This window comes from Etheostoma spectabile, chromosome 10 (assembly GCF_008692095.1).
Source record: "Etheostoma spectabile isolate EspeVRDwgs_2016 chromosome 10, UIUC_Espe_1.0, whole genome shotgun sequence".
Classification (NCBI taxonomy): domain Eukaryota; kingdom Metazoa; phylum Chordata; class Actinopteri; order Perciformes; family Percidae; genus Etheostoma; species Etheostoma spectabile.
In genome coordinates, this window is record NC_045742.1 from 1,543,338 (window position 1) to 1,564,911 (window position 21,574).

A 21,574-nucleotide genomic window follows, 5' to 3' on the forward strand; every position below is an offset into this window, starting at 1 on the left:
TGTGTGTGTGTGTGTGTGTGTGTGTGTGTCTCTCGATGTTTATTCAGTGTGATCTCCTGGCTGACCCTGCGGCCAGCCAGTGTTCCTAAATAGACTCTATGTATAGGCTAGTATTCTGTAAATGTCACTGACTTTTAAACCACTCTGACCTCCATGTAAATTGAATCACGCACACATGAAATCTACACATTCATCTAAATTAAAATGTGGTCCAAACAGTTGCGTATCAATATCATCTGCTTTTCCTAAGTGTAACCGATCTGGAACCGGAGCTAAACAACAACCAGTCGACGGCATTTAAGTGAAGAATCCATCCTCTTTGGGACTAGTTAAAGAGTTACACAGTGTGTCATTTCCCATGGTTACTGTGTTAGTGGGGCAGTAGACATACATTTAAATTCTATATTTGAAATAAAAATGAGGAAATATTGATTCGTCGGATACGTTATCAAATCCTGAATCTGAGCCAAATCAATAACAAATTTACAGCTGAATCAAATAGTATTGATTTAGCTATGCATCACAGTGTTTCACATTCATCTGTATCATTTATTGTATCGGGTACAAAACAAACTGTCTGCAGGGGAGGGATACTCACCCCGACCTTAAATAGGAAATTGAAAAAAAACAAGTGTGTTTTCTGCCTCAGTTGAATGTAGTACAAGAGGGTCACCGATGTCTTATTTTCCTCTTCACCTGTCAAAGAAGCTACTCGAGTTCAATGAGGGAACAGAGGTCAGTGGCAGCATGGATGAATGGAAATCATGCCAATAAAGGAAAGAATGAAGAAGTGGGTGGTGGGCGGAGTTTTTGTTGAAAGAGAGAGAGGTGATTGGGAACATACTGTAGCTTTCAAGCATATATTCTGTTTGCATCTTTATACTGATATGATAGGGACATTAACAAACGGCTGCGCTTTGGCTGTGTGTGTGTGTGTGTGTGTGTGTGTGTGTGTGGTGGTGTGTGTGTGTGTGTGTGTGTGTGTGTTGAGACAGCAGAGGTCTTATCTTCGTTAACGGTATCCCTCTGTCTCTCTGGAGGCACGCAGGGGAGCAGAGGGCAACTGCAGTCTGATGTGGGGCATCTGTTCCCACATTTGTTAAGCTTCTCCTGGTGTGTGTGTGTGTGTGCGCGTGGTTTTTTAAGAGAGAAAGAAAGAGAGAGACAGACGGAGAGCGCTCGAAAGAGCGCGTAAGCCCGCGTGTGCGCACGTTGTGATCGGTGTGATAGGTGCGATCGGTGGAGTGGAACAGCAAGGTGTTGCTGCAATAGAGGGCAAGTGCCGACTTGTCATTGGTCTGTGTTAATGCTGACCCGGGGCGGAGGCTGCACTCACCTCATTGACCGCAAGATGGCCGCCAGTCGAGTCTGCAGGTGGTGCTGAAGACACATCGCTTTCCTCTTATTCTCTCCCTCTCTCTCCGCGCTCTCTTTGTACCTCTATCTCCCTCCACCATCTATTATACGCTCCTGTCAGAATACCAAGCAGCCCCTCATTCTTTCTGCTACTTCCCATGTCTTCCTATTTTCACACAGTCCTGTCCTCTTTGCACAGTGCATATATATATATATATATATAATTCTAAATGCGTCCCTTTCCATACTGTAATCTCAATGGGGACATTACATGCATAATCTACTTTATAATAAGGCTCTAGTTGGCCCCGGATGCCTGGTTAAGATAAGAAGGAAGATGTGTTAATTAGGCTCATTTACAGCAGCAGCTAGTAAAGAGCAGAACCCCTTCACAGATGACCTGCTTCTCCTTGAGAAGAGCCACCGAGTTACTGATCAAAGTTTCACATGGCAAACCACCAGGGATCTGGAGGTGTGGTGAAGCAGTGCCAATAGTGGACTTCTTTAAGTTGGGAGCAGCACTGGGAGATGTAATGGGAATAGGAATTATTGACTGGAGCAGCATGCTATGGAAGTACTGTCTCTGGTGTGCCATCATCGAGACGGAAAGCTTATAGTGGTCTGATTTATGACTGTTGTGGAGAATTGAGTGCTTCATAAAGATTTGCCGTTGGCTGAGATGGAGTAATCAGTGAAGTGATCTGACTTTGGTGGATTACAGTTCCAACGAGTTGTAAAGTCAGTGACAATGCCTTGACTTTGTCTGTCGGACAATGCGTGGAAGGAGTTAGAGTCTAACTCTGGCCCTCTGTCAAGGTCATATGGATTAAAAATGATTGGGTTTCCAATACTCTACTGGGGAGTTCTTCATGATGAATCATCACTCCATTCCAAATCGACACCAATTAAGAAGGGTTTGTTTATTCCGCTGTGGGACATGCTGTGGATGTTCGCTAGGAAACAAGCATTTTCAATCCCCTTTCTCTCTTCCCAGCAACACTGTGGTATTTGCAGGGATTAGTATAATGTGAGTGTGTGTGTGTGTTATGGGGTTGTGTATTTGTATCTGTGCGTGCTTCCTCATGCACCGTTGGGTTCGTATTTGTCCCAAGCCTAGATTCACATTTTATTTGCACACACTGGTGTTTGCGTGTGGACATGTTGGCACGTGCGTGTCCACAGTCATGTCATTGAGGGTGTACTGTGGGGCCCTGCTCTGTTTGTGTCAGTAGCTCCATGTCTGTAAGGCATGCTATATGAAAAGTGAGGTTGAGGAGCCCAGTGGCGGAGACAGTGAATTCATTTGCATTCATTCCACTGCCTGTCTCCCCTCAGAACCCATTCTAATTACCAGCAGCTCAGGTCTGCTACAACACTGCAAATACTCTCTCTCTCTCTCTCTCTCTCTCTCTCTCTCTCTCTCTCTCTCTCTCTCAGTAAAAAAGGGGCTGCTGGTGGTGCATTCCTGTAGCTTTGATACTACTCTCTCTTTAGCCTGCCAGGATTCTCTTCGTGTTGCTTTGTTTGCTGTCAAGTCCAGGCACTTTCTCCTGTTTTAGAGTCGGGGGAGTCAGAGGAAATATAATGTATGCATGTGTGTGCAAGCAAAACTCAGCCATACTTTGTGTGTGCTTGTTGTGATTGTTAGGGGGTTGAGGGAGAGGCAGTGTGTGTTCATATATAGGAGAGATAGAGACATAGAGAAAGCGGGAAAGTAAGAGAGAAAGAGAGAAAGAGTGAGGAGGAAGGCGGGAAAGAATCATGAGGCTTGTAAAAGACAAATGTGTGCACTAATCACTGTAATGGCCATTGTGGCGTTTCACTTCCGAGTCCCAAACACCGTGTCGCGCCCTCTTCCTGGTAATGCAAATTTCTTCCAAGGCTATTAACTCACATGACATCACGCCACTACTGAGCATGCTCCAAAGACTCTGTCAGATTCTCATGTGCATACTTAAGCATGCATGCATGCACACGTGGACGTATGACATGCACCAACACACACACACACACACCAGACACACAAACACCTGCACAGTTCCACGGCAGGTGGCATTGACCGGCCACCCTGCAGCAGTGACAAGGTCAGGAAGGATCAGAACACGGCTTTGTTCTCAGGAGAGACGAGCTGAGCTCAGCTAGCTGCTATTTAACTACAGGCTACATCCACAGCAAGCCTGCACTGGCCGCCACTGAAAAGCAGCCAAAAGTTATTAAAGAGCCCCTATTATTTTTTGGATTCATTTATGTCTTTTTGTGTGTTGTATAGTTTTGGTTCAGTATAGATATCTAAAATAAAAAATAAAAACATTTTTGCATTTTTTCAACTGTCTAAACACCCTAACACAGCCCGCCCAGCGGCTTGTTCAACTTTGCTTGACCAATCACAACAGAGTGGGCCAGCTGACCAATCAGAGCAGACTGGGCTTTTTCAGGAAGGCAAGCCAAGACCTCAGACGGAGAATCCCAGGCAAAGAATCTGCAGCAATGAGCAATATGAGAAACATAATAGAGTTGTTTTTTTACATCAAAACATGTAAATCTATTCTAGTAGACCCCAAGAGTGCAAATATAACACATAAAAGGAGTATATTAGGGGCTCTTTAAGATCTAAAAAAGTTTGGTTGGTTAGTGTAGTGGCTGATTAATTACAAGTTTAACAGATCATTTAAATAGCGCAGGACCGAAGGAGGGTACTTTTCTGAAAATGTAATGTTGAGCACGGGGCCCCTGCAGTGAAGTGTTTGAGTGATGGTAAGCTTCTTTCTGTAGAGCTGAGCAGCTAGACTCAGGAGGCTTCACGCCCTCTCCAGGGAAATGCTACTTTCTGAATCACCTGCAGCCTAAACATGATTGTGGAGTTGCTCCGAAGTTGTTTTTGAACATCGGGGTACAAACAAGCAATTACATAAATATGCACATACATATACACCTTCACATAGAGGCACACACATGCACACACATGCACGCAGGTGCACGCACATTGAGTGAGTCCTCCGGTGTGAAAAAGCGGGATGATGCATGGCTGCTAATTATCAGGCTCTGTATGAAAATCGACTGAGTTCAGTGTGAGAGGGAAAAGTGCTCAGAGCACTTGGTTACTTCATTTGTATTTTCTTGCTTTAATTGGACAACATGATTGTGTCACTTTGTAAAATGGAGATCCCACCGTTTATCCCCGTGTCTGCAGAGATAAATCAATGGCTGTTTTTATTCTAATTACTGTCTCATAGCCCACTGTCATCAACGTAATTATCAGAGTTCTTGGCGCCATCACTGAGATTTTCATTATCATAGCAACCACTGTTATTACCGATGCTATCGTCATTATCTTTGTTATTTTCATCACCACCGGCATTTTTATCAGTACCGTTTTTTTCATGTCATCGTAGGGGCCATCATCAGCAATATTAGTCCCCGTTATCATACAGTTCACTATTGTTATTATCGATATTACCATACTTTACACTAATTTCATCAGCAGCCGGCGTAATGTTGGAACTTATTACGTCTGATGAAGATAATGTGTTATCTCTTGGCCAGAAACTCTGCTAAGACAAAGACAAATTATTACAGAAAGTCAGATGGTCAGCTAGGGCAGGATCTCATCTCATCACATCACAAAAGAAGAATCAAAAGTAGTGAGTTCTAATTTCAGTGGATTGACCTTTTTATGGGGTTAATTATTTATTTCGTCGAAACACAGGAATAAACTTTGTGGCAATTTGATGCAAGTCAATTAAGAAGCGAGATAGATAAAAAGCTATCCTGGGGGAAATTATTAAGCTTTTATTTTTAGAGTGGGGTGGAGTGTGGTTTTCGCTGGGCTTGGTCCAACAATAGTGTTAAATGTTCGCTAAAACGGTGTCTTCTGTTAGACAGGCAGGTTTGATATTGTTGAGGTCAGGCTGTATGGATTTTATAAGGCTTTCCTGTATTAAGAAATTAACTCTGCACTAGAGCGCTGGGCACAATAATAAAGAGAGGGGAATGGAGCAAACACACAGAGTGAAGAAGAAGAGGTATCTGGTTAAATATTAGGCTTTCCTATTATTGTGGCTCGTGTTTTTATGGTCTACTACACACTAATACACACCAAACTCAATGGTCTCTTCTTATTAAGGAAGCCATATATTCTGTTGTTGCAGCTTCCACACTTTAGGGATGCTACAAAAACTATTGGGGTAAGCAGGGGGCCTGAATTTTATATTTTACTTCAAAAAAAACAGAGGCTTTTTGGAGCGCTGTTTTTTTCCATCTTCATTTTGACATAAATTGCCTAAATATCTTGAGAAAAAAAAAATACAATTTAAGGCAAAAATAGCAAAATGGTGAAAATACAGACACTCTTGCTGCTAAAAAAACATTTAATATCCCCACCAAATTAGATACAGATTTTGATCCCATGTGGCTAAAGAACCAGTAGCACACGCAATCTGTCCTCCGTCGTGTAACTTTTAAAAAAATAAAATAAACATATACATGTTAAGAAGATGAAATAACATATAAATCCTGGAGGAGAATAACTTAGACTCTATCCAAAAAATGTCAGAATCCCAGCAAAAAATAGTACGGTACACAACGTTCCCCCTTTCCTCACCTTCCCCTCTGATCCTTTTCACGCAGTCTCTTATTGTCCATGAATACTAACATTTAATTTCCTCACTGTAGCTTCTTCAATTTTCTCTGCCTAATTAGAAAAACTCTGTGTTCAGGTATAGCAGTGAGCATCTGGCACGCACATCCAGATTGAAAGTAGAACATTTTAATGACGAGCGTGATGAGCGTTCATAAACACAAATAATTTTTCATCCAGATTTATACCTGCTTGTTAATATACCTTCTTAAGAACTGCACTGCTAACGTATTACACACATTACTGTGTGTGTGTGTGTGTGTGTGTGTGTGTGTGTGTGTGTGTGTGTGTGTGTGTGTGTGTGTGTGTGTGTGTGTGTGTGTGTGTGTGTGTGTGTGTGTGTGTGTGTGTGTGTCATTTTTTCCTATTCTATCCTCTCATTGCATTAGTATGACTTGGCTTTAAACACCTAAATTGTCATAAATACTTAATGTCTGTGCTACTTTAGGTCCATCTCACCAACAGTAATGCATTTTTAATACCTGGCCCAAATACCGGTTACCTGTTACATTTACCCAGTAAATCCCTCCAGATTTCCCTTCAGCTGGCAATAAAACACCTTCACTCATATCTGGCTTATGTAACCAAAAGCTGATTCTAGGAAAATATCTCATAAGCGACTTTCCAAATAGGTCTTTTCTGGAGGGCTAAGTCCCAGAGGAACCCCAGGGCAGAGGATGTTCTACACTGTCACAACTGCCGTCCAGAGCTGTAATGGGCCCGTCCTCTGGCCTCCATCTACTCTCCACAGAGTTGATTTCTGAACTCCCGGCTAGCACGCCAAATATTGCGCGGCCCCTGCCCTACATGGCCAGGCCTATTTAGGTTACATCATGGTTACATTTAACACAACATAACAGCTTGCGTGTTGGATGTGAGGAAGAGGAAGAGAGGAAAGGAAGAGGGAGTGAGCAAGTGTTTCTCTGCCATTTGTGTGAGGAAAGAGGAATTGAGTCAGTTTGTTGACCTTTGGGACGGAGACCCAAAGCTGCCTTAGCTAAGCCTTCTAAAGCACCATCTGGCAGCCCAGGCCCCTGTGTCACCCAACTCACCAAGATTACGCTCTCCCCTGGCCCTCTATCCTTGTCCTCTCTCCTCCCCTCCTGTGCACTTTCCACTCTTTTCCCTCGCCAGCAAAAGTAGCAAAGGGAAGTTGTGGCGACCGTTTCCACAGAGCTGTTATAACTCAGGTTTTTCTAAAAAGTCTAAATTAATAATGAACTGGAAGGCATTTGAGACATAAGAGCCAGAAATAATTTGGATTTATTATTTTGGTTTCAATACAGTTGTGAGCCTTTTGGGTTGAAAAGGATTTCAACTGCCACTGTAGGAATATTTGGAATGCAAAGAGATATTTGTGAGTCCGACTCAAGTTAAGCTATTTCTAGAAATGCGTGCATCCACAGATTAATTACATCCATTAAACTTTAACTGAAAAATACAGTTGTAAACATGTTTTACTCCATTACAAACTGGGACATGGACTGTGAAAGACGTGGGCAGGGGACACAAGGCTTTTGAGCTGCATTATGGGAAAAGAAGGATCCAGCCTTTTCTGAGCGTCACCTGTTTAGACTGAAAGAAATATTTTTCCTCTGAGGCATAGCTACTTTTACGTGCATAAAGGCTCTGAGTACATCTTAAACAGTCCCAGCAGCATATAGAGCAAGCACTCACCTGTGTATTAAAGTTCCCTTATTATGCTCATTTTTAGGTTCATACTTGTATTTTGGGTTTCTACTTGCTTTAAAGTAAAAACACACTATTTTTGTCATACTGTCTGTCTTTACCTGTATTCACCCAGTCTGCTCTGATTGGCCAGTGTTTCCGGGTCTTCCGTATCTGCACTCTCTGCCTCATTGCAGCCGGGGAATGACTGTAACGGCCCCTTCTACCTAAATATAGTATAGTTCTGACATCACAACCGTACCAAAGTCACGACAGCTCGTTAGATTATGAAAACGAACTGTCTGCATTTCTCTGTAGATTGATCGTTTTGATATTTTCATAGTACTTATGTAGCACCTCAACCTGCTTTATAATCATAAAAGACATGGAAATCTGACTTTTTACAATATGGGACCTTTTAAAAAGAGTTAGCACACCTGAGGCTGACAGGTGCACACTGTGATGTGTCAGAGAATTCGTGAGCGTTGTAGAAATCGCAACTTTGATGCTTTGGCAGACGCGTTCACAGTGGCTTTACAATTTCTGAATAACACAGTCCAGGTCAAGTCTAAAGTCAACAAAGTAATGTTCAAGACAAGTCTCTGAAGTTGAATTAATGCCTCAAGCGCAAGTTTCCAACTTGAGTGCCCACCATTGGGAATGCACTGCGTGTTATTTTTAGGTTTGTTTTTAGAAAAAAAGATTAAAAAGTACATTTTTTGTAAGAAATGCTAAAAACATCTACCTGCAGTGTCTGTAAGCAAGGGATTTCTGGCTGGACTCAAAGGACTCCCAGTTACTGATGAAGCAGATAGACTGCTAAAAACTCAAGCACCACTTTAAAGCTCCTGGTGCATTACAATGACACACATTGCGGTAGTGCTCTAAAAATGTTCTGTCAGTTTTCCCTAAGCATGTAATTTTTAAATCTCAGAGGTGGTTCAGACAAAAATAAATTCCATTTTCCACATCCATTAGTTTAGACTAAACAGCACCTCCAGGTGATGACACAAATACATTTCCTGTCATTTAACCAGGTCCCATATGAAGTCGGCTTCAGCACCCTCTGATTAGCTAGAGCTGTTAAAATCATTTGATGCGGTGTGGAGGTGACAAGCAGGTTGTGGATCTCTGTATGCAACATGCAACAATGCAACATTATGTATTTCTCGGGAGACAATCGGCTATTATAACACATCCAAGAAAATTCCCAAACTACAAGTTTCATCTGTCGTTTTTCAACAGAAACATGTTAAACATACAAAAAAAAAAAATGTAAATGTACGTGTGAGTGTGAAATGTGCATCATCGCAGATGGCCCAGAGCAATAAGCAACAATGGAGGGACAACGTTCAGTCCGAACCCCCTGCATGGTTCTGTGAAATCATGAAATATAATATAAAATGTGATGTGAGTAATGGTTTGTCATCAGTATGGATGAGATAATTTCATTGTGTCAGCAGCAGGAGACAAATATTTTATTTCATGCTTTGGAGATGTGACAAAGACAATTCAGCCATGTTGGAAGATCAATAGCCAGCAATGTGTTTTTGGAAGATGAAGAATATTTGACAGTTCACAGAGTCCTTTTGGAAATATGTCAGATATGCAGATATATACACAGATACGAGCAGAGGAAACATCATAACTGCTACTTTAACATTGTTCAAAATGCCATTTCAACTGGACAGATGGCATCATGGAAATACTGTGGAAATGTTTATAGACCTACTTACAGAACTGTTCCTGTCCTGCCATAGCATTCCTACAACACTGCCACAATATACATCTTGTAAATGTGTATTTGCAACAACTGAGGACCATAAAACCTGATGTGGTATGTCAAGGAACATTGTCGAATATGTCACACGCATCGGCTTAAATGGCGGCGCAAAAGACGACGATAATGTAGTGTTAAGAGATCAAAGCAATATGATTTTTTAACATTGCCAAAAATGTCACTGCTTGTGCACAGATTTAATATTATGGAAATGGTTACAATAACACGTTCCATAACTGTTTCCCTGCAATATTTGGAAAAGATGTTACCTCAATTTTAGATATAATGGTAGCTAAAATGCAGATTCCAGTAACATGCAGGTGTTTATGCTGGCAATAGAACTAAAGCCAGATTATTCAATTCTTTACTTTTCACAATTTTCATCTGGTAAAAATCATAAAATGTGTCTGATGCAATACTTAAACTTGAATTAGGAAGACTGTGGTAATCTCCCAGGTGGGTTCCATTTCTAGATACTAAATTATTGCTGACATTTTGGCAGCAAATAGAGTTGTGGGCAAATACTGTCTGTCAACCTGATTCTGAACTCCTTCCTTCCTTACAACGAGGTCGGGGCTAATGTTACATTCATTGTCAATACAGCTGGACAGAGTTTGTCTTTGGGGACGAGGGATTTGCCCTGCTTGGAGAATCGTGATGCAACCACATGGCACGAGCTGTCCACCTAAATATTGATATTGTGGAGCCAAAAATGAAGGACAATATATGTGAAGATAACATCAACTCACATGCCAAAAACCATCTTTCTGAAGAGAATTGAGGAAGAGGAGATATTTGAGGTAGTAAATAAATTCAAAAATATCCTGATTGTGATGATATTGATATGACACTTATACCAAATATTATAGAGAATGTAGCAAAAACCATTCCAAAAGGGCGTATTTCCCAACAAAGTGAAAATAGCAAAGATCATATCCATCTATAGAAATGGAGACACGCACTCCTTTTCATTTTACAGAGCCATCTCTCTTCTTCCTATTGTATATTATTAGAAAAATGTGTTGTTCTAAAAATGGACCACTTCATTGAAACCCACACATTATTGAGTGATCACCAATATGGTTTCAGATCCAACCGCTCCACCGCAATGGCAGTGATGGAATTAGTAGAGGAGATATTTACAGCAATGGAAAATTCACAGTAGGAGTATTTATAGACCTAAAAAAGTATTTGACGCTATAGATCATGCAATATTAATGACAAAACTAGAAAAATATGGCATGGGGATGTAGCACAAAAATGGCTTAGTGACCATCTGGACAACAGTATGTACAAATAGGTAATGATAATCTGATGTGTGGGGTTCCACAAGGTTCAGTACTCGGTCTAAATCTTTTTTTTTATTGTGCATACATGATATCTGTAATGTGTTTAAATTGTTGAAATATGTGTTGTTTGCTGATGATACTAATTTATTTTGCTCTGGAGATGACCTGAGTGGAGAAAGAGCTGGAAGCCTTAAAAAGATGGTTTGAGATTAATAAGTTGTTTTTGAATTTTGACTTTACAAAACTAAGTTCATGATATTTGGAAATAAAAAAAGGAATCATGAAGTAAATATTATGATAGAAAGTGTGGAAACAGAAAGACAAATTCTTAGGAGTGATTGTAGGCAAGTGAAAACAAAAGTATCAATGTCCATTATGATATTACATAAAACAAAGGATGTGCTTCAGCTTCACTACATATAGTGTACAGTTCCTTAATATTGCCATACATTACATATTGTGTGGAAATATGGGGAAACATGTACAAAACTATCACTAACCCTATTTTTTGATTATAAAAGAGAGCAATAAGAATCATTAATAGAGCAGAATACATTGAGCCAACAAACAGATTATTTATAAACTCACACACACTTAAATTTAGAGACTTGGTGGAAGAATGCAAATAATGTATAAAGTCCAAAATAGCATGGTTGCAGGGGCAGTTTCAGATTAGAGAGAGCAAGTATGAACGGAGGGGAGTGTGCATGTGCACAGAGACAAAGATTAGAATAAAAAGAGTACATATGTGGAATCTTATAGATGAGGAATTCAAAAATGGGTTACACGCTACAGGGATTGAAAAAAATACAAAAAATGATTAACAAATATAAAAGCGAGGCATGTGGACATGAATGGGAATGTACTTAGTTTTGTTTATTTTTTCCTTCTGCACATATATGTGTGTTATTTGAATACAGAAATGAATGATAATACATATAAGTGCATATAAGATTATAATACATATAAGATTGATAATATCCTGAGGGACCTAAGAAAAAAATATCAATAAAATAGAATGTACAAAGGTTAAGTGTAATAAGTAAATGCTTCAAACTACACCTTTTGGATCAGTATTGATTAATAACAAGTTAAGATGACACTGCATGAACTAAGGTGACACTTTTTTTTACTATTTACGTTATGTAAGTGATGTGTAGTTATGGGGTTGATTGAAATAACTAAACTAAGCTGGTAACTAATGTCCCAGGATGCTTGATGTCATGAACACATTCACACACGGAAATAAACACAGGCCAGCTGCATGTGCAGCAGTATACTGTCCATGGACACACATTCACATGAAATAAACATACGCAGGCACATTTAAGTTGCTAAAACTTGAATTAGTCCGTGCTTGCTTTTAGAAGACGTTCCGAAAAGAGAGAGAAAGCAGCAGGGAGGAAGAGACGGGGCGAGGCAGAGTTATAGGGAAAGGGAATGATAAATGATGGATTGAGAGAGCTCCAGCTAGACCCTGAGGTTACCAATGTGAGGGAGTTACAGCTGGCTAGCTCATTCCGTCGAGCTACAGATCTCATAATAAACATCACATGGGTAGTTTGGGCTGGCGGCTGCAGATTAAGCCAGAGCTGTTAGCTCTTTAAAGACTGCTCAATGCTGCAGCCAGCCAGCAACCTATTTATAGGGTGACTGGAAGTGTATCGAAGCAGGTAGGAAGGGAAGGCACTGGACAGGCACAGTTTCCAAGCTGATTTATGTCCCTCAATCAGTGTAATAACAATAAACTGTCAACTAACACGCCACTTTTATTTGTAATTTATGGTGCTGCGCTCCTAATAAAGCTATGTTTATTTCTCCCCTGTCCCTCCCCCTGCCTCCTCCTCTGCTTCTCTCTGTCTGTCTGGCAGAGCTGCCCAGCAGCCCAGGTGGTCAGTTCACATTTCGCCCGCTGCCCCCGCCTCCCCCTCCGCCCCACGCCTGCACTTGTGCCCGCCCGGCGCCCTACACTCAAGTCAGCCTGCAGAGGAAGACGATGCCGACGCGGTGCCAGGCCAGTCAGGGCAGCCAGGGGGCAGACACAAGCTCGAGCACAGACCCGGCACAGCTTCACAACAGCTGGGTGCTCAACAGCAACATTCCCCTAGAGACCAGGTAAGAGAATGCAACAAATGGAAAAGTCCCTTAAAGGTTATTTTTCATGCTGTTTTTTATTTATTTATTTTTTAATAAAAGAAAAAGAGATGATTTAAATAATTTGGAACAAATTGAGGACTTTGCTCCAAAAGGCTTACAGTCCAAAACGGTAGATATGTCATTTTGCAATGAAACCCTTCAAATGAAAATATCTTCAAGGCAAACCGCCCTACTTCAACATAATGCCACTTGATTAAAGGCATTGCTTTAATCTCACAAATGAGGCTCATTAGATTAAAGGAAATTATGTCGTCAGGAGTGCGTGTTGGCACACTTTCAGAATTTTCTTTGAGAACTCAGAGTAGAATGATCAAGAATAATTGAATTTTTGGGCTAAAGGATTTGTTAGGACGGACATGTTTTGCAAGTGTAAAGAGCAGTAAGAGGAACACCAAGCACGCCTCTGGGGAATTATTACAGGACTTTGCACACCATCAAAGTCAGAACAAATCTCTCAGGTTTTTTGGATTCTTTTCATTTTCTAACCCCCTACTGTCCTCAGGACACCATTATCTGAGTTGATGCTACCTAAAATAAAAGTGAATTACTAGTAGAAATCCTCTTTCCAGGAACACATTAAGATTCCACTTCCAGTTGTGGTACCCAAGACTTTTTTTCCGAAATGCTTGGAGACAAGGCCGCTGGAATTCCATCCCACCAAGCAGAATAAAGCATGAACTTGCTGCATAAGTAATAATTGATCAGATAATTATTTAGGAGATCTTCATTTGTGAGGCTGCTTTCAAAAAGAAGCAGCAAGGTGCAAAGAATATGTTTGCATGTATAATGAAAGCTCGATTGGGCGGCTGAATTCTGGTATTATGAGTGAGGATGAGATTGGCAGGCTGCCACACCAGAAGAAGAGGGGTTTAATAAGTTATGCATTAGGCCATAATTAGATCTTACCTCATTTAAAGGAAGGGAAGAATAAAATTAGATTCAGTGACAATTTAAATTAATCATTGGCCAGACATGACTATCAATGTAAAAGACTTGTCAGAAGTGCATTGTAATTAAGCGCGTATCTGTGTGTGTGTGTGTGTGTGTGTGTGTGTGTGTGTGTATGTGTGTGTGTGTGTGTGTGTGTGTGTTTCCTTTAACTGAAATTCCTCCATAAATGAAATTCACGCTTTTTATATGTTTCAGATTGTTATATTTTCCAAACATAAAGAAGTCTCTCCCAAAGAGAGATGTGATTAGAAAACACAATTTTCGCGGTGGCTCAGTATATTGGATGGTGCCTTTTTTGTAGTAATACATTTTTGCATTTGGGACTTTATAGTCAAATAAGTTTAATTTGATACTGCGCTATTAGTTCTGAACCATAAAATGTAATCATATTCATAGTCAATAGAATAGTGTCCCTTCATAACATAATTCAGATATTATTGGCTCTTTTCTAGCTAGCTTTTGGCGGCAGGGAAGACAGAAAGAAATGACAGTCTTCACCACTTGACTGTTTTGGGTTGGATTTAATATTCAAGCACCCTCCTCTCGCTCCTCTGTCACAGTCTCAGATACACTTCTAATCTAATGATTTCATATTTTTGCTCTGCCCCTGATGCTTCTGCTGCTGCTATCAGCTCCATCTCAGGCGTGAGATTAAAGATTTATCAAGTATTTACAAACTTGACATGGGCGTTCGGGCCAATGGCATTATAAGTGATGCTATGACCTTAAAGCTATTTGTATCACAAATCTTGTTGTCAAGTGCACTTTCAGTTTCCACGAAGCGTATTTGATGAATTTGTATTGAAATGTATTGACGTTGCGTCAGCGGAGATTAAGATTGTTTGAAGTGTGCATAGATTTCCTTTTCACTTGCATATCCGTTATGTTTGTGGAGAGGTCGGCTTGTGTAAGTAGAAGGATGCAGATATGGATGTTCAATATATCTGACTGGGTCACACACTGGGTGTGTTAAGAGGCATAACAAATGTTGCGACTGTAATAAATTGACTGGTTCCCTGCTTTCTCTCCTTCCTCTAATCGCTAAGAAGTGAGACTTCTTAAATGTTACACTGTGTAGTGCAGCTACACACCAAAATCAACTTTTATACACACACACACACACACACACACACAACCCGTATTTCTACATGTACCTGTATGCCGTGCACATAGGCTTCCACCCACCCACACACAGTCATTCGCACATATCCAGGTAGAGACAGCCCCTGGGCCGTAGACTTCAGCCTCCTGGAGAGAGGGAACTCTCATTTTCTTCCTGTCTCCGGGGAAATCTGCCCTGTAATATGAATTCAGAGCTTCCTGGGCGTCGCCCCTGGATATTGTCTGAGAAGATCAAAAGCAGGCGGCCAGGAAGAAAAGCACTGCACAAGAAGAATAGAGTTCCACACGTGTTGACAAATGCAATATCTTCGGCCGGATTCTGATCCCTTTCGCTCTGATCCACCTTCAGCAGAGCAATAAAAGCACCACGGTGGACTCGACCTGTGTACTGGCCTCAAAAATGTGAAAATGCTCACCCGTATTTGACATCTTTTTGTGTATGCTTGGCTGAGTTAAGCTATGTTTCTCAATGTGTGTGTGTGTGTGTACGTGTGTGTGTGCCTTTGTGCGTGCATGCGTGCTTCCGTGCGTGCGTGTGTGTGTCTATCCTAAGTTTATCTCTGGTCTTTCCGCGTTGAACTACCAATGACCCTTAAGGTGTGTGGTTGCTCCATGTGCTGCCTCCTGTGTCTCCCATCAGACTCCCGGCTTTCAGCAGACGCTGGGATGGGGGGGGCATGGAAGGATGGATGTCACCTGTCTCTCATGTTGAACTCAGCCATAGGGCCACATTATAGACAGGCAAAAAGAAAAGGATGACCGGTAAAATGATAAAAAGAGAGAGAATTTAAGGAAATGAAAATTTACTTCTTGCCCCAAATCTATTATCCATTGAGTCCTAAAAGAAAAAAGTATCAAATGACAGAATATTAAAAAAAAAAGGCTGTCGAAGCCGTGCTGGGATCATAGGCCGTTATGGCTGAGATGTTTTTAATGCACCAAAACCGTTCCCTTTTTTCCATTTCCATTGTATTTTACTCAAGTTTATTTTTCCTGGTTTTGTTTTTTAAAATATTCCTCGGGTCTAATGCATGTTTTACCTCATGTAAAGCACCTTAAATTGCCTCTATGTTTGAAAAAGCTCTATAATAACATTGCCTCGACATGGCATGTGATAATGTCACCAGTTTCCTATGCAAATCATCATCTTTCAAAAATGTCTTGTAATTTGCATGACACAATTGCTATGATCTGCTTAATCCTGTCATGCATCATGTTGCCAAATCTCATTCTACAACAATCTTGAAACTCACAGCCCACCGGCAGAATTTTGCTCTTGCTTTTTAAGTAAAATCCATCTTCAAGGCTGAATATGAGACTAAATGACACAAGAAGATGGATGTGTTTTTGCCGTGTATGAGGGCAAATGGACGAGATACGGGGCGGATGCAGTCTGGTGTCCAGCCCCGCTGTCAGTCTGCTGTCTGGCCCTCCTTTAATGGCCTGTCCTCTGAGGGCCCTTCAGAGACTACAGTCCTAACAGCAGCCTGTGCCCTCACACCTCTCGCTGCACGGATAGAATAACACTCTGGCAAGCTGCATGTCTGCCACGACATATCGCACTCACAGCTGGTTTTAACCCGCCGAGAGCCCACAGTAACCTGAGGCAATCATTGCTTGTCTAAAAATTCCAGAAGCTCCAGGATATATATTTTTCATGGAAAATACACACGCACTGTAGAAAGAAAAAAACAAAACAATGAGTCATACCTGTTTTTTTATTGCCTCTGGTGTTTTCTCCAATATAGGCTATTCTTTGTTCCCCAACACTAGCAGTCTTTGTTCATTTTTTGATAGATCAATATGACCAGAACAAGCTGGAACTGCTTATAATTGCCTGCCCAGATCCACTTTTCCAAATTGCATAATTTCCTCACCCCCATATTTCTGCTTCCTCATCTGACACCCTCCAACCTTCGTCCTCCATTATCCAAACATAATATAGATGAAATGCTACCTAGATTAATTGCCCTTCAGCTTACTTTCCTATCATCATCTGCCATCTAACGCGTTCTTTTTCATAATGAAAGTGAACTTCATTCTCGTTTAACTAATACAGCCGTCTAACTTAAGTAGTCGCTTTGATGAGTCAAAAAACAGAATAGGTAAGTCGTTGATCCTTAGCTGCCACAGCGTTTTTCATTCTCTTTCATATCAGCGCTGCTCCGCATTACAGCAGCAGCTCATGATGTTACAGCAGAGACGCACAAATGTGGGCTTTGTCTCCGATGAGGGACTTGGACTGGATAAGAGCTGATCATTTCATATGCTGGGGCTTATGCATTATCTATAGTGTGCTGTCGGTATGTTACGCAGCAGTTTGTTAGTAGATTGTTTCCTATTGTTTAACCGGTTACAGTGCACTAACTGTGAATAATTTGAATAGTTTTACATTCGTCACATATATTGCTCGCCTCGACAAAGAATTTATGGTGGGACATAATATAAATTGCAAGTGGAGTCGTAGCGCTTAGAGATTTCCTTAGGCTACTTTTTGTCCTTGATTTGAGCTTTCTGGATTAATCTTTGATGATGCATTACTTGCAAATTTAAGACACCACTTAAATTAAAAGCACACAAATGCAGCCAAACGTGGGATATTATGGGCTTAAATTATATAGTTGTAGCTTTTTCCAACAGGTGAGGTTCAAGAGGTCTGTTCTGTGTGTTGTATTTGAATCCTGAGCCAGCCGGTATGCATGATTTAGAAAATAGCAGGAAAGGGGTCTCCTCTAAAACCTCCCACCTTGGGGGCCCTGTTAAATGAGTTTCAGTCAGGCGTACTTCAGAGTGAGGCTGAATTCCACTGAGTGCAGATTATTATTAATAGAATCAGAAAAAGATACTAGATACCTAAGAAAAGATGATGTCCGTGCTGTGCTAAGCTAATTGGTGAAGGATTGAACCACTGTCCTAGATTGGTTCCAAATTCACACTGTAATCTACTTAAAAAGACAAAAAAACAGTGGTCCCAGAGGTGGCAGGTGGTTTGTGGGACACATAGCGGAGCAGCTTCCAGCAATGACTTGTCCTTTCATTCAACCCCTCCTTAAATTACAGATTGTCCAATCCTATTTTAGCCACCATAAGCTCAGGATTCCTCCACCTGCCTGTGGTATGCACCGGGCTAAAGAAATGAGTGATACTCTGCTTATTAAAGAGTGGTGGTTTTTTTTTTCCAGTGTAAGGAATACATTAGTCTTTATCTGCTTTATTGTCAGCTGCAATCATTAGCATCTTCAGCTTATTAGCCACAGTAGTAACAGTGATCCTCCCAAGGCCAAGGAGCACATTATTTATTAACTGCATTATTTTGTGTAGTTACCGGTTACTCTGTTCACGCCTTGCACACCTTCGTAAAATCTGGTAAAATGTTGCAATGATCCACACTACAATCTGGAAACACAGACGAGGCTAAATCAGTTATGAAACATCTGAAAATGAATGTTGACCATGTTTAATTGAAGTGTTGAATTAAAGGGAAATTCCCACTACAGCCTCCTTTTCTGTGTGCCTTCCATAACCTCTCCATCTTATCTTCTAGTCTCTCTCAACTTTGTAATCTTTCTCCATATTTCTCTCTTCCTCGTCGAGTCTTTGTTCTCTGTCCCCCTCTGTATTCACAGCCCGTCCCTTTCTCTGAGACGGTTCACTTGCCTCTCCATCCTGCCAAAAACAATTTCGTAAAATGATATACACTTTCTTTATTTCATCTTTGTGTTTGACTTTGCATCATTTGGGATTTGAATAATAGAAATGTGTATTAAACATAAACATCAAGTTCCTCAACTTGTTGACATAATCAAAGAACCAGTGACTTGAGTAGTTTAACGACAACACACACACACACACACACACACACACACACACACACGCACACACACACACACACACACACACACACACACACAGCAATGATGGTGATCAGATTTGCAAGTCGGTGAACTTGCCAATGTACAATATCATTGTTGAAGTAAAGTTATTTTTTGGTCATTATTATTCCTAGGGCTGTGTATTGTTGTGAATATCTAATATATATACAGTTATATATGTAATATGTGATGCAGTACCGATACCAATACTGTGACTTTGATGCCAGTTCCTGAACGAACCCATTTTATAAAATCCATTATAACAAAAAGAAATAACAACATTACACATTACAGCACCAATCTTTTGTTTTTATTAGATCTTATTAGAAGCACGCTGCATGCTTTTTGGCTCACTGGCGCTGATGAGATTTACTCCTTAGGTATTGATATTTGGTAATGAATGACTAGGCATTTTTTGATACTCGATACCGTAGAGGCGTTTTAGAGTCTGTGCCTAAAAAGTATTGAATTCAATACCCAGCCCTTATTATTTCACATTTTTAATTATGATTTACACCTGAGAAAAGGTCCGGACCACGGTGACCTCAGTGGGTACTGCCATGCGTGGGGATAAGCAGGCAGTTTTTTTGCAGAATGACAATGGCTAGAATGACATTATTTTTTCTTTTGCGTTTCTCCGACAGACACTTCCTGTTCAAGCAGGGCTCTGGTTCATCGGCTCTGCTGTCAGGGACTGGGCAGGGTTACCCCCTGACGTCCGGGACCGTGTACTCCCCGCCACCCCGGCCTCTCCCTCGCAGCAGCGTGACCAGACCACTGTTTACCTTCAACAAGCCTCACCGCTGCTGCAACTGGAAGTGCACCGCCCTGTCTGCGTCGCTGCTCACTCTCACCCTGGCCCTGCTGCTCACATACGTCATCGGTGAGTCCCAGTTACACATCAACCATCCTGCACGCCCGTTTGTCGTCACGCAGCGCTGCACACAAAGACTTTTCTGTGCTCTGAAAATCAACATTTTCTTAACAGACTGCTAGAGGGGCCAGGAAATTGGGAGGCTTGTCAAGACACTGCCTAATTAATTCAACGAAAGAAGAATCAATGCAAAAAAATACAGAAACAAACTCTAACAGCAATTTTACACCCACAAAATGTTGCAGGCTTCAAAGGGTAAAAAAAAAAAAAAAAGATAGAAAACAGAAGAGAAGATCGATAGGGATCAAAGCAGGACTGCTGAAAATGTTACACTCTTACTTTGAAGGAGTTGGCTGCAAAAAAACAGCAGGTAATGTATTCCTAATGTGACCCACTGTTGGATAGTCTAAATTTTAAATTAGCTGTCTCGGACTAAAGCGCACAAAAGTTGTAATTTATCCATGATGAATACACACATCCACTGAATAATAACTCAAATTCACTGTTTTTCCGTCTCGTTCACACGCCCAAAGCTATACACACACACACACACACACACACACACACACACACACACACACACACACGCACACACAAGTGTGTCTCACTATCTTTGTGGGGACCAGTCATTGACGTAATGCATTCCCTAGCCCCTTACCCTAACCTTAACCATCAAACCTAAATGCCTAACCTTAACCCTCACCCCCACCCTAACCATAACCTAACTCTAACCCTACTCCTAAAACCAAGTCTTAGTCCTCAAACAGCCCTTTAACGTTATGGGGACCAGCACTTTGTCCCCACAAAGCTGTCAGGACCCCATAAGTATACTGTATTCCCAGTTTTTGGTCCCCACAAATGTAATTAAACCTAATACACACACACACACACACACACACACACACACACACACACACCACACACACACCTTATTTGTATTATCCAGAGTTGTCTTACCTTATGACCATATTGGCACTGTTTTTTTTACAGAATATATATTTATGTAGTAGGCCTACTTAATAAAACTGATTAGTTTTAAGGTGAGGTCTATCAATCCCCCCCATCTTTAAATCACATTTGTAACCGTTTTGCTGCTTTTACTTGAGTAAAAGATCAGATTGCTTCCTCCACCACTGACTATAACCGCAGATAATTGCGGCATATTTCTAAGCCACTCATGAACTCCAGGTTTAACGAGTGATACTAATTTGGATTTTCAAAATAAAATCAAAACATTCCTGGAGTTGTTCTGCATTCAACAGAGTCTCTCAAAGTCACATACCAGATGTATTCATCTATCCCCTCCGATTGCATCAATTCCCTGTCCCGGGCCCTCCACCTCAGCACTTTCACCTCCCCCCCCACACCCCCCCACACCCCAAGTGCAGATAACCCAACCCTCCATCCTGCCGCTTCATTTCCCTCCTGTGGCGGTGCTCAAGGTCACGACGGAGCAGCCAGGGGTTCGCATTAATCACACAAACCACACACCACACACACACACACACACACACACACACACACACATAGACACACATCAACGACAGACATCAAACACACACACTGGTAAATCCATGCAGATTAATCCCCGGGCTGAACCATGCTATTCCATTAATGTCCCGGCCCCGGTAATTAGTGCATTAGAGAGGAGTGTGAGTGATGACTTGGAGACGACATCACCTTTTAATTGGTGTCATGCTCCACTCCTGTTTGGCAATGATCAAGCTCCATGTTGACATCACCATGGCAACTGCACCAAGACGTATGGGATGGAAGTGCGGATGATATGTTAACCTGTAAATCAGAGATATTCAAATAGCAATTACGTCATGGACGTAAAATGTCTTTGTTGGGGGGGGGGGGGGGGGG

At 41.3% G+C, this 21,574-nt stretch overlaps 1 protein-coding gene and 1 long non-coding RNA gene across 2 annotated transcripts in view; both read left to right on the top strand.

The window, feature by feature from the left end:
* LOC116696805 (uncharacterized) overlaps window positions 1-21,574 on the top strand; it is a 451,372-nt gene that overhangs the window by 159,523 nt on the left and 270,275 nt on the right. The window lies entirely within an intron of this gene.
* tenm1 (teneurin transmembrane protein 1) overlaps window positions 1-21,574 on the top strand; it is a 178,337-nt gene that overhangs the window by 41,205 nt on the left and 115,558 nt on the right. The window contains exons 4-5 of the mRNA XM_032527961.1: window positions 12,601-12,844; window positions 19,476-19,714. Coding sequence (XP_032383852.1) covers window positions 12,601-12,844; window positions 19,476-19,714 — 483 coding nt within the window. The remainder of the gene's footprint in view (window positions 1-12,600; window positions 12,845-19,475; window positions 19,715-21,574) is intronic.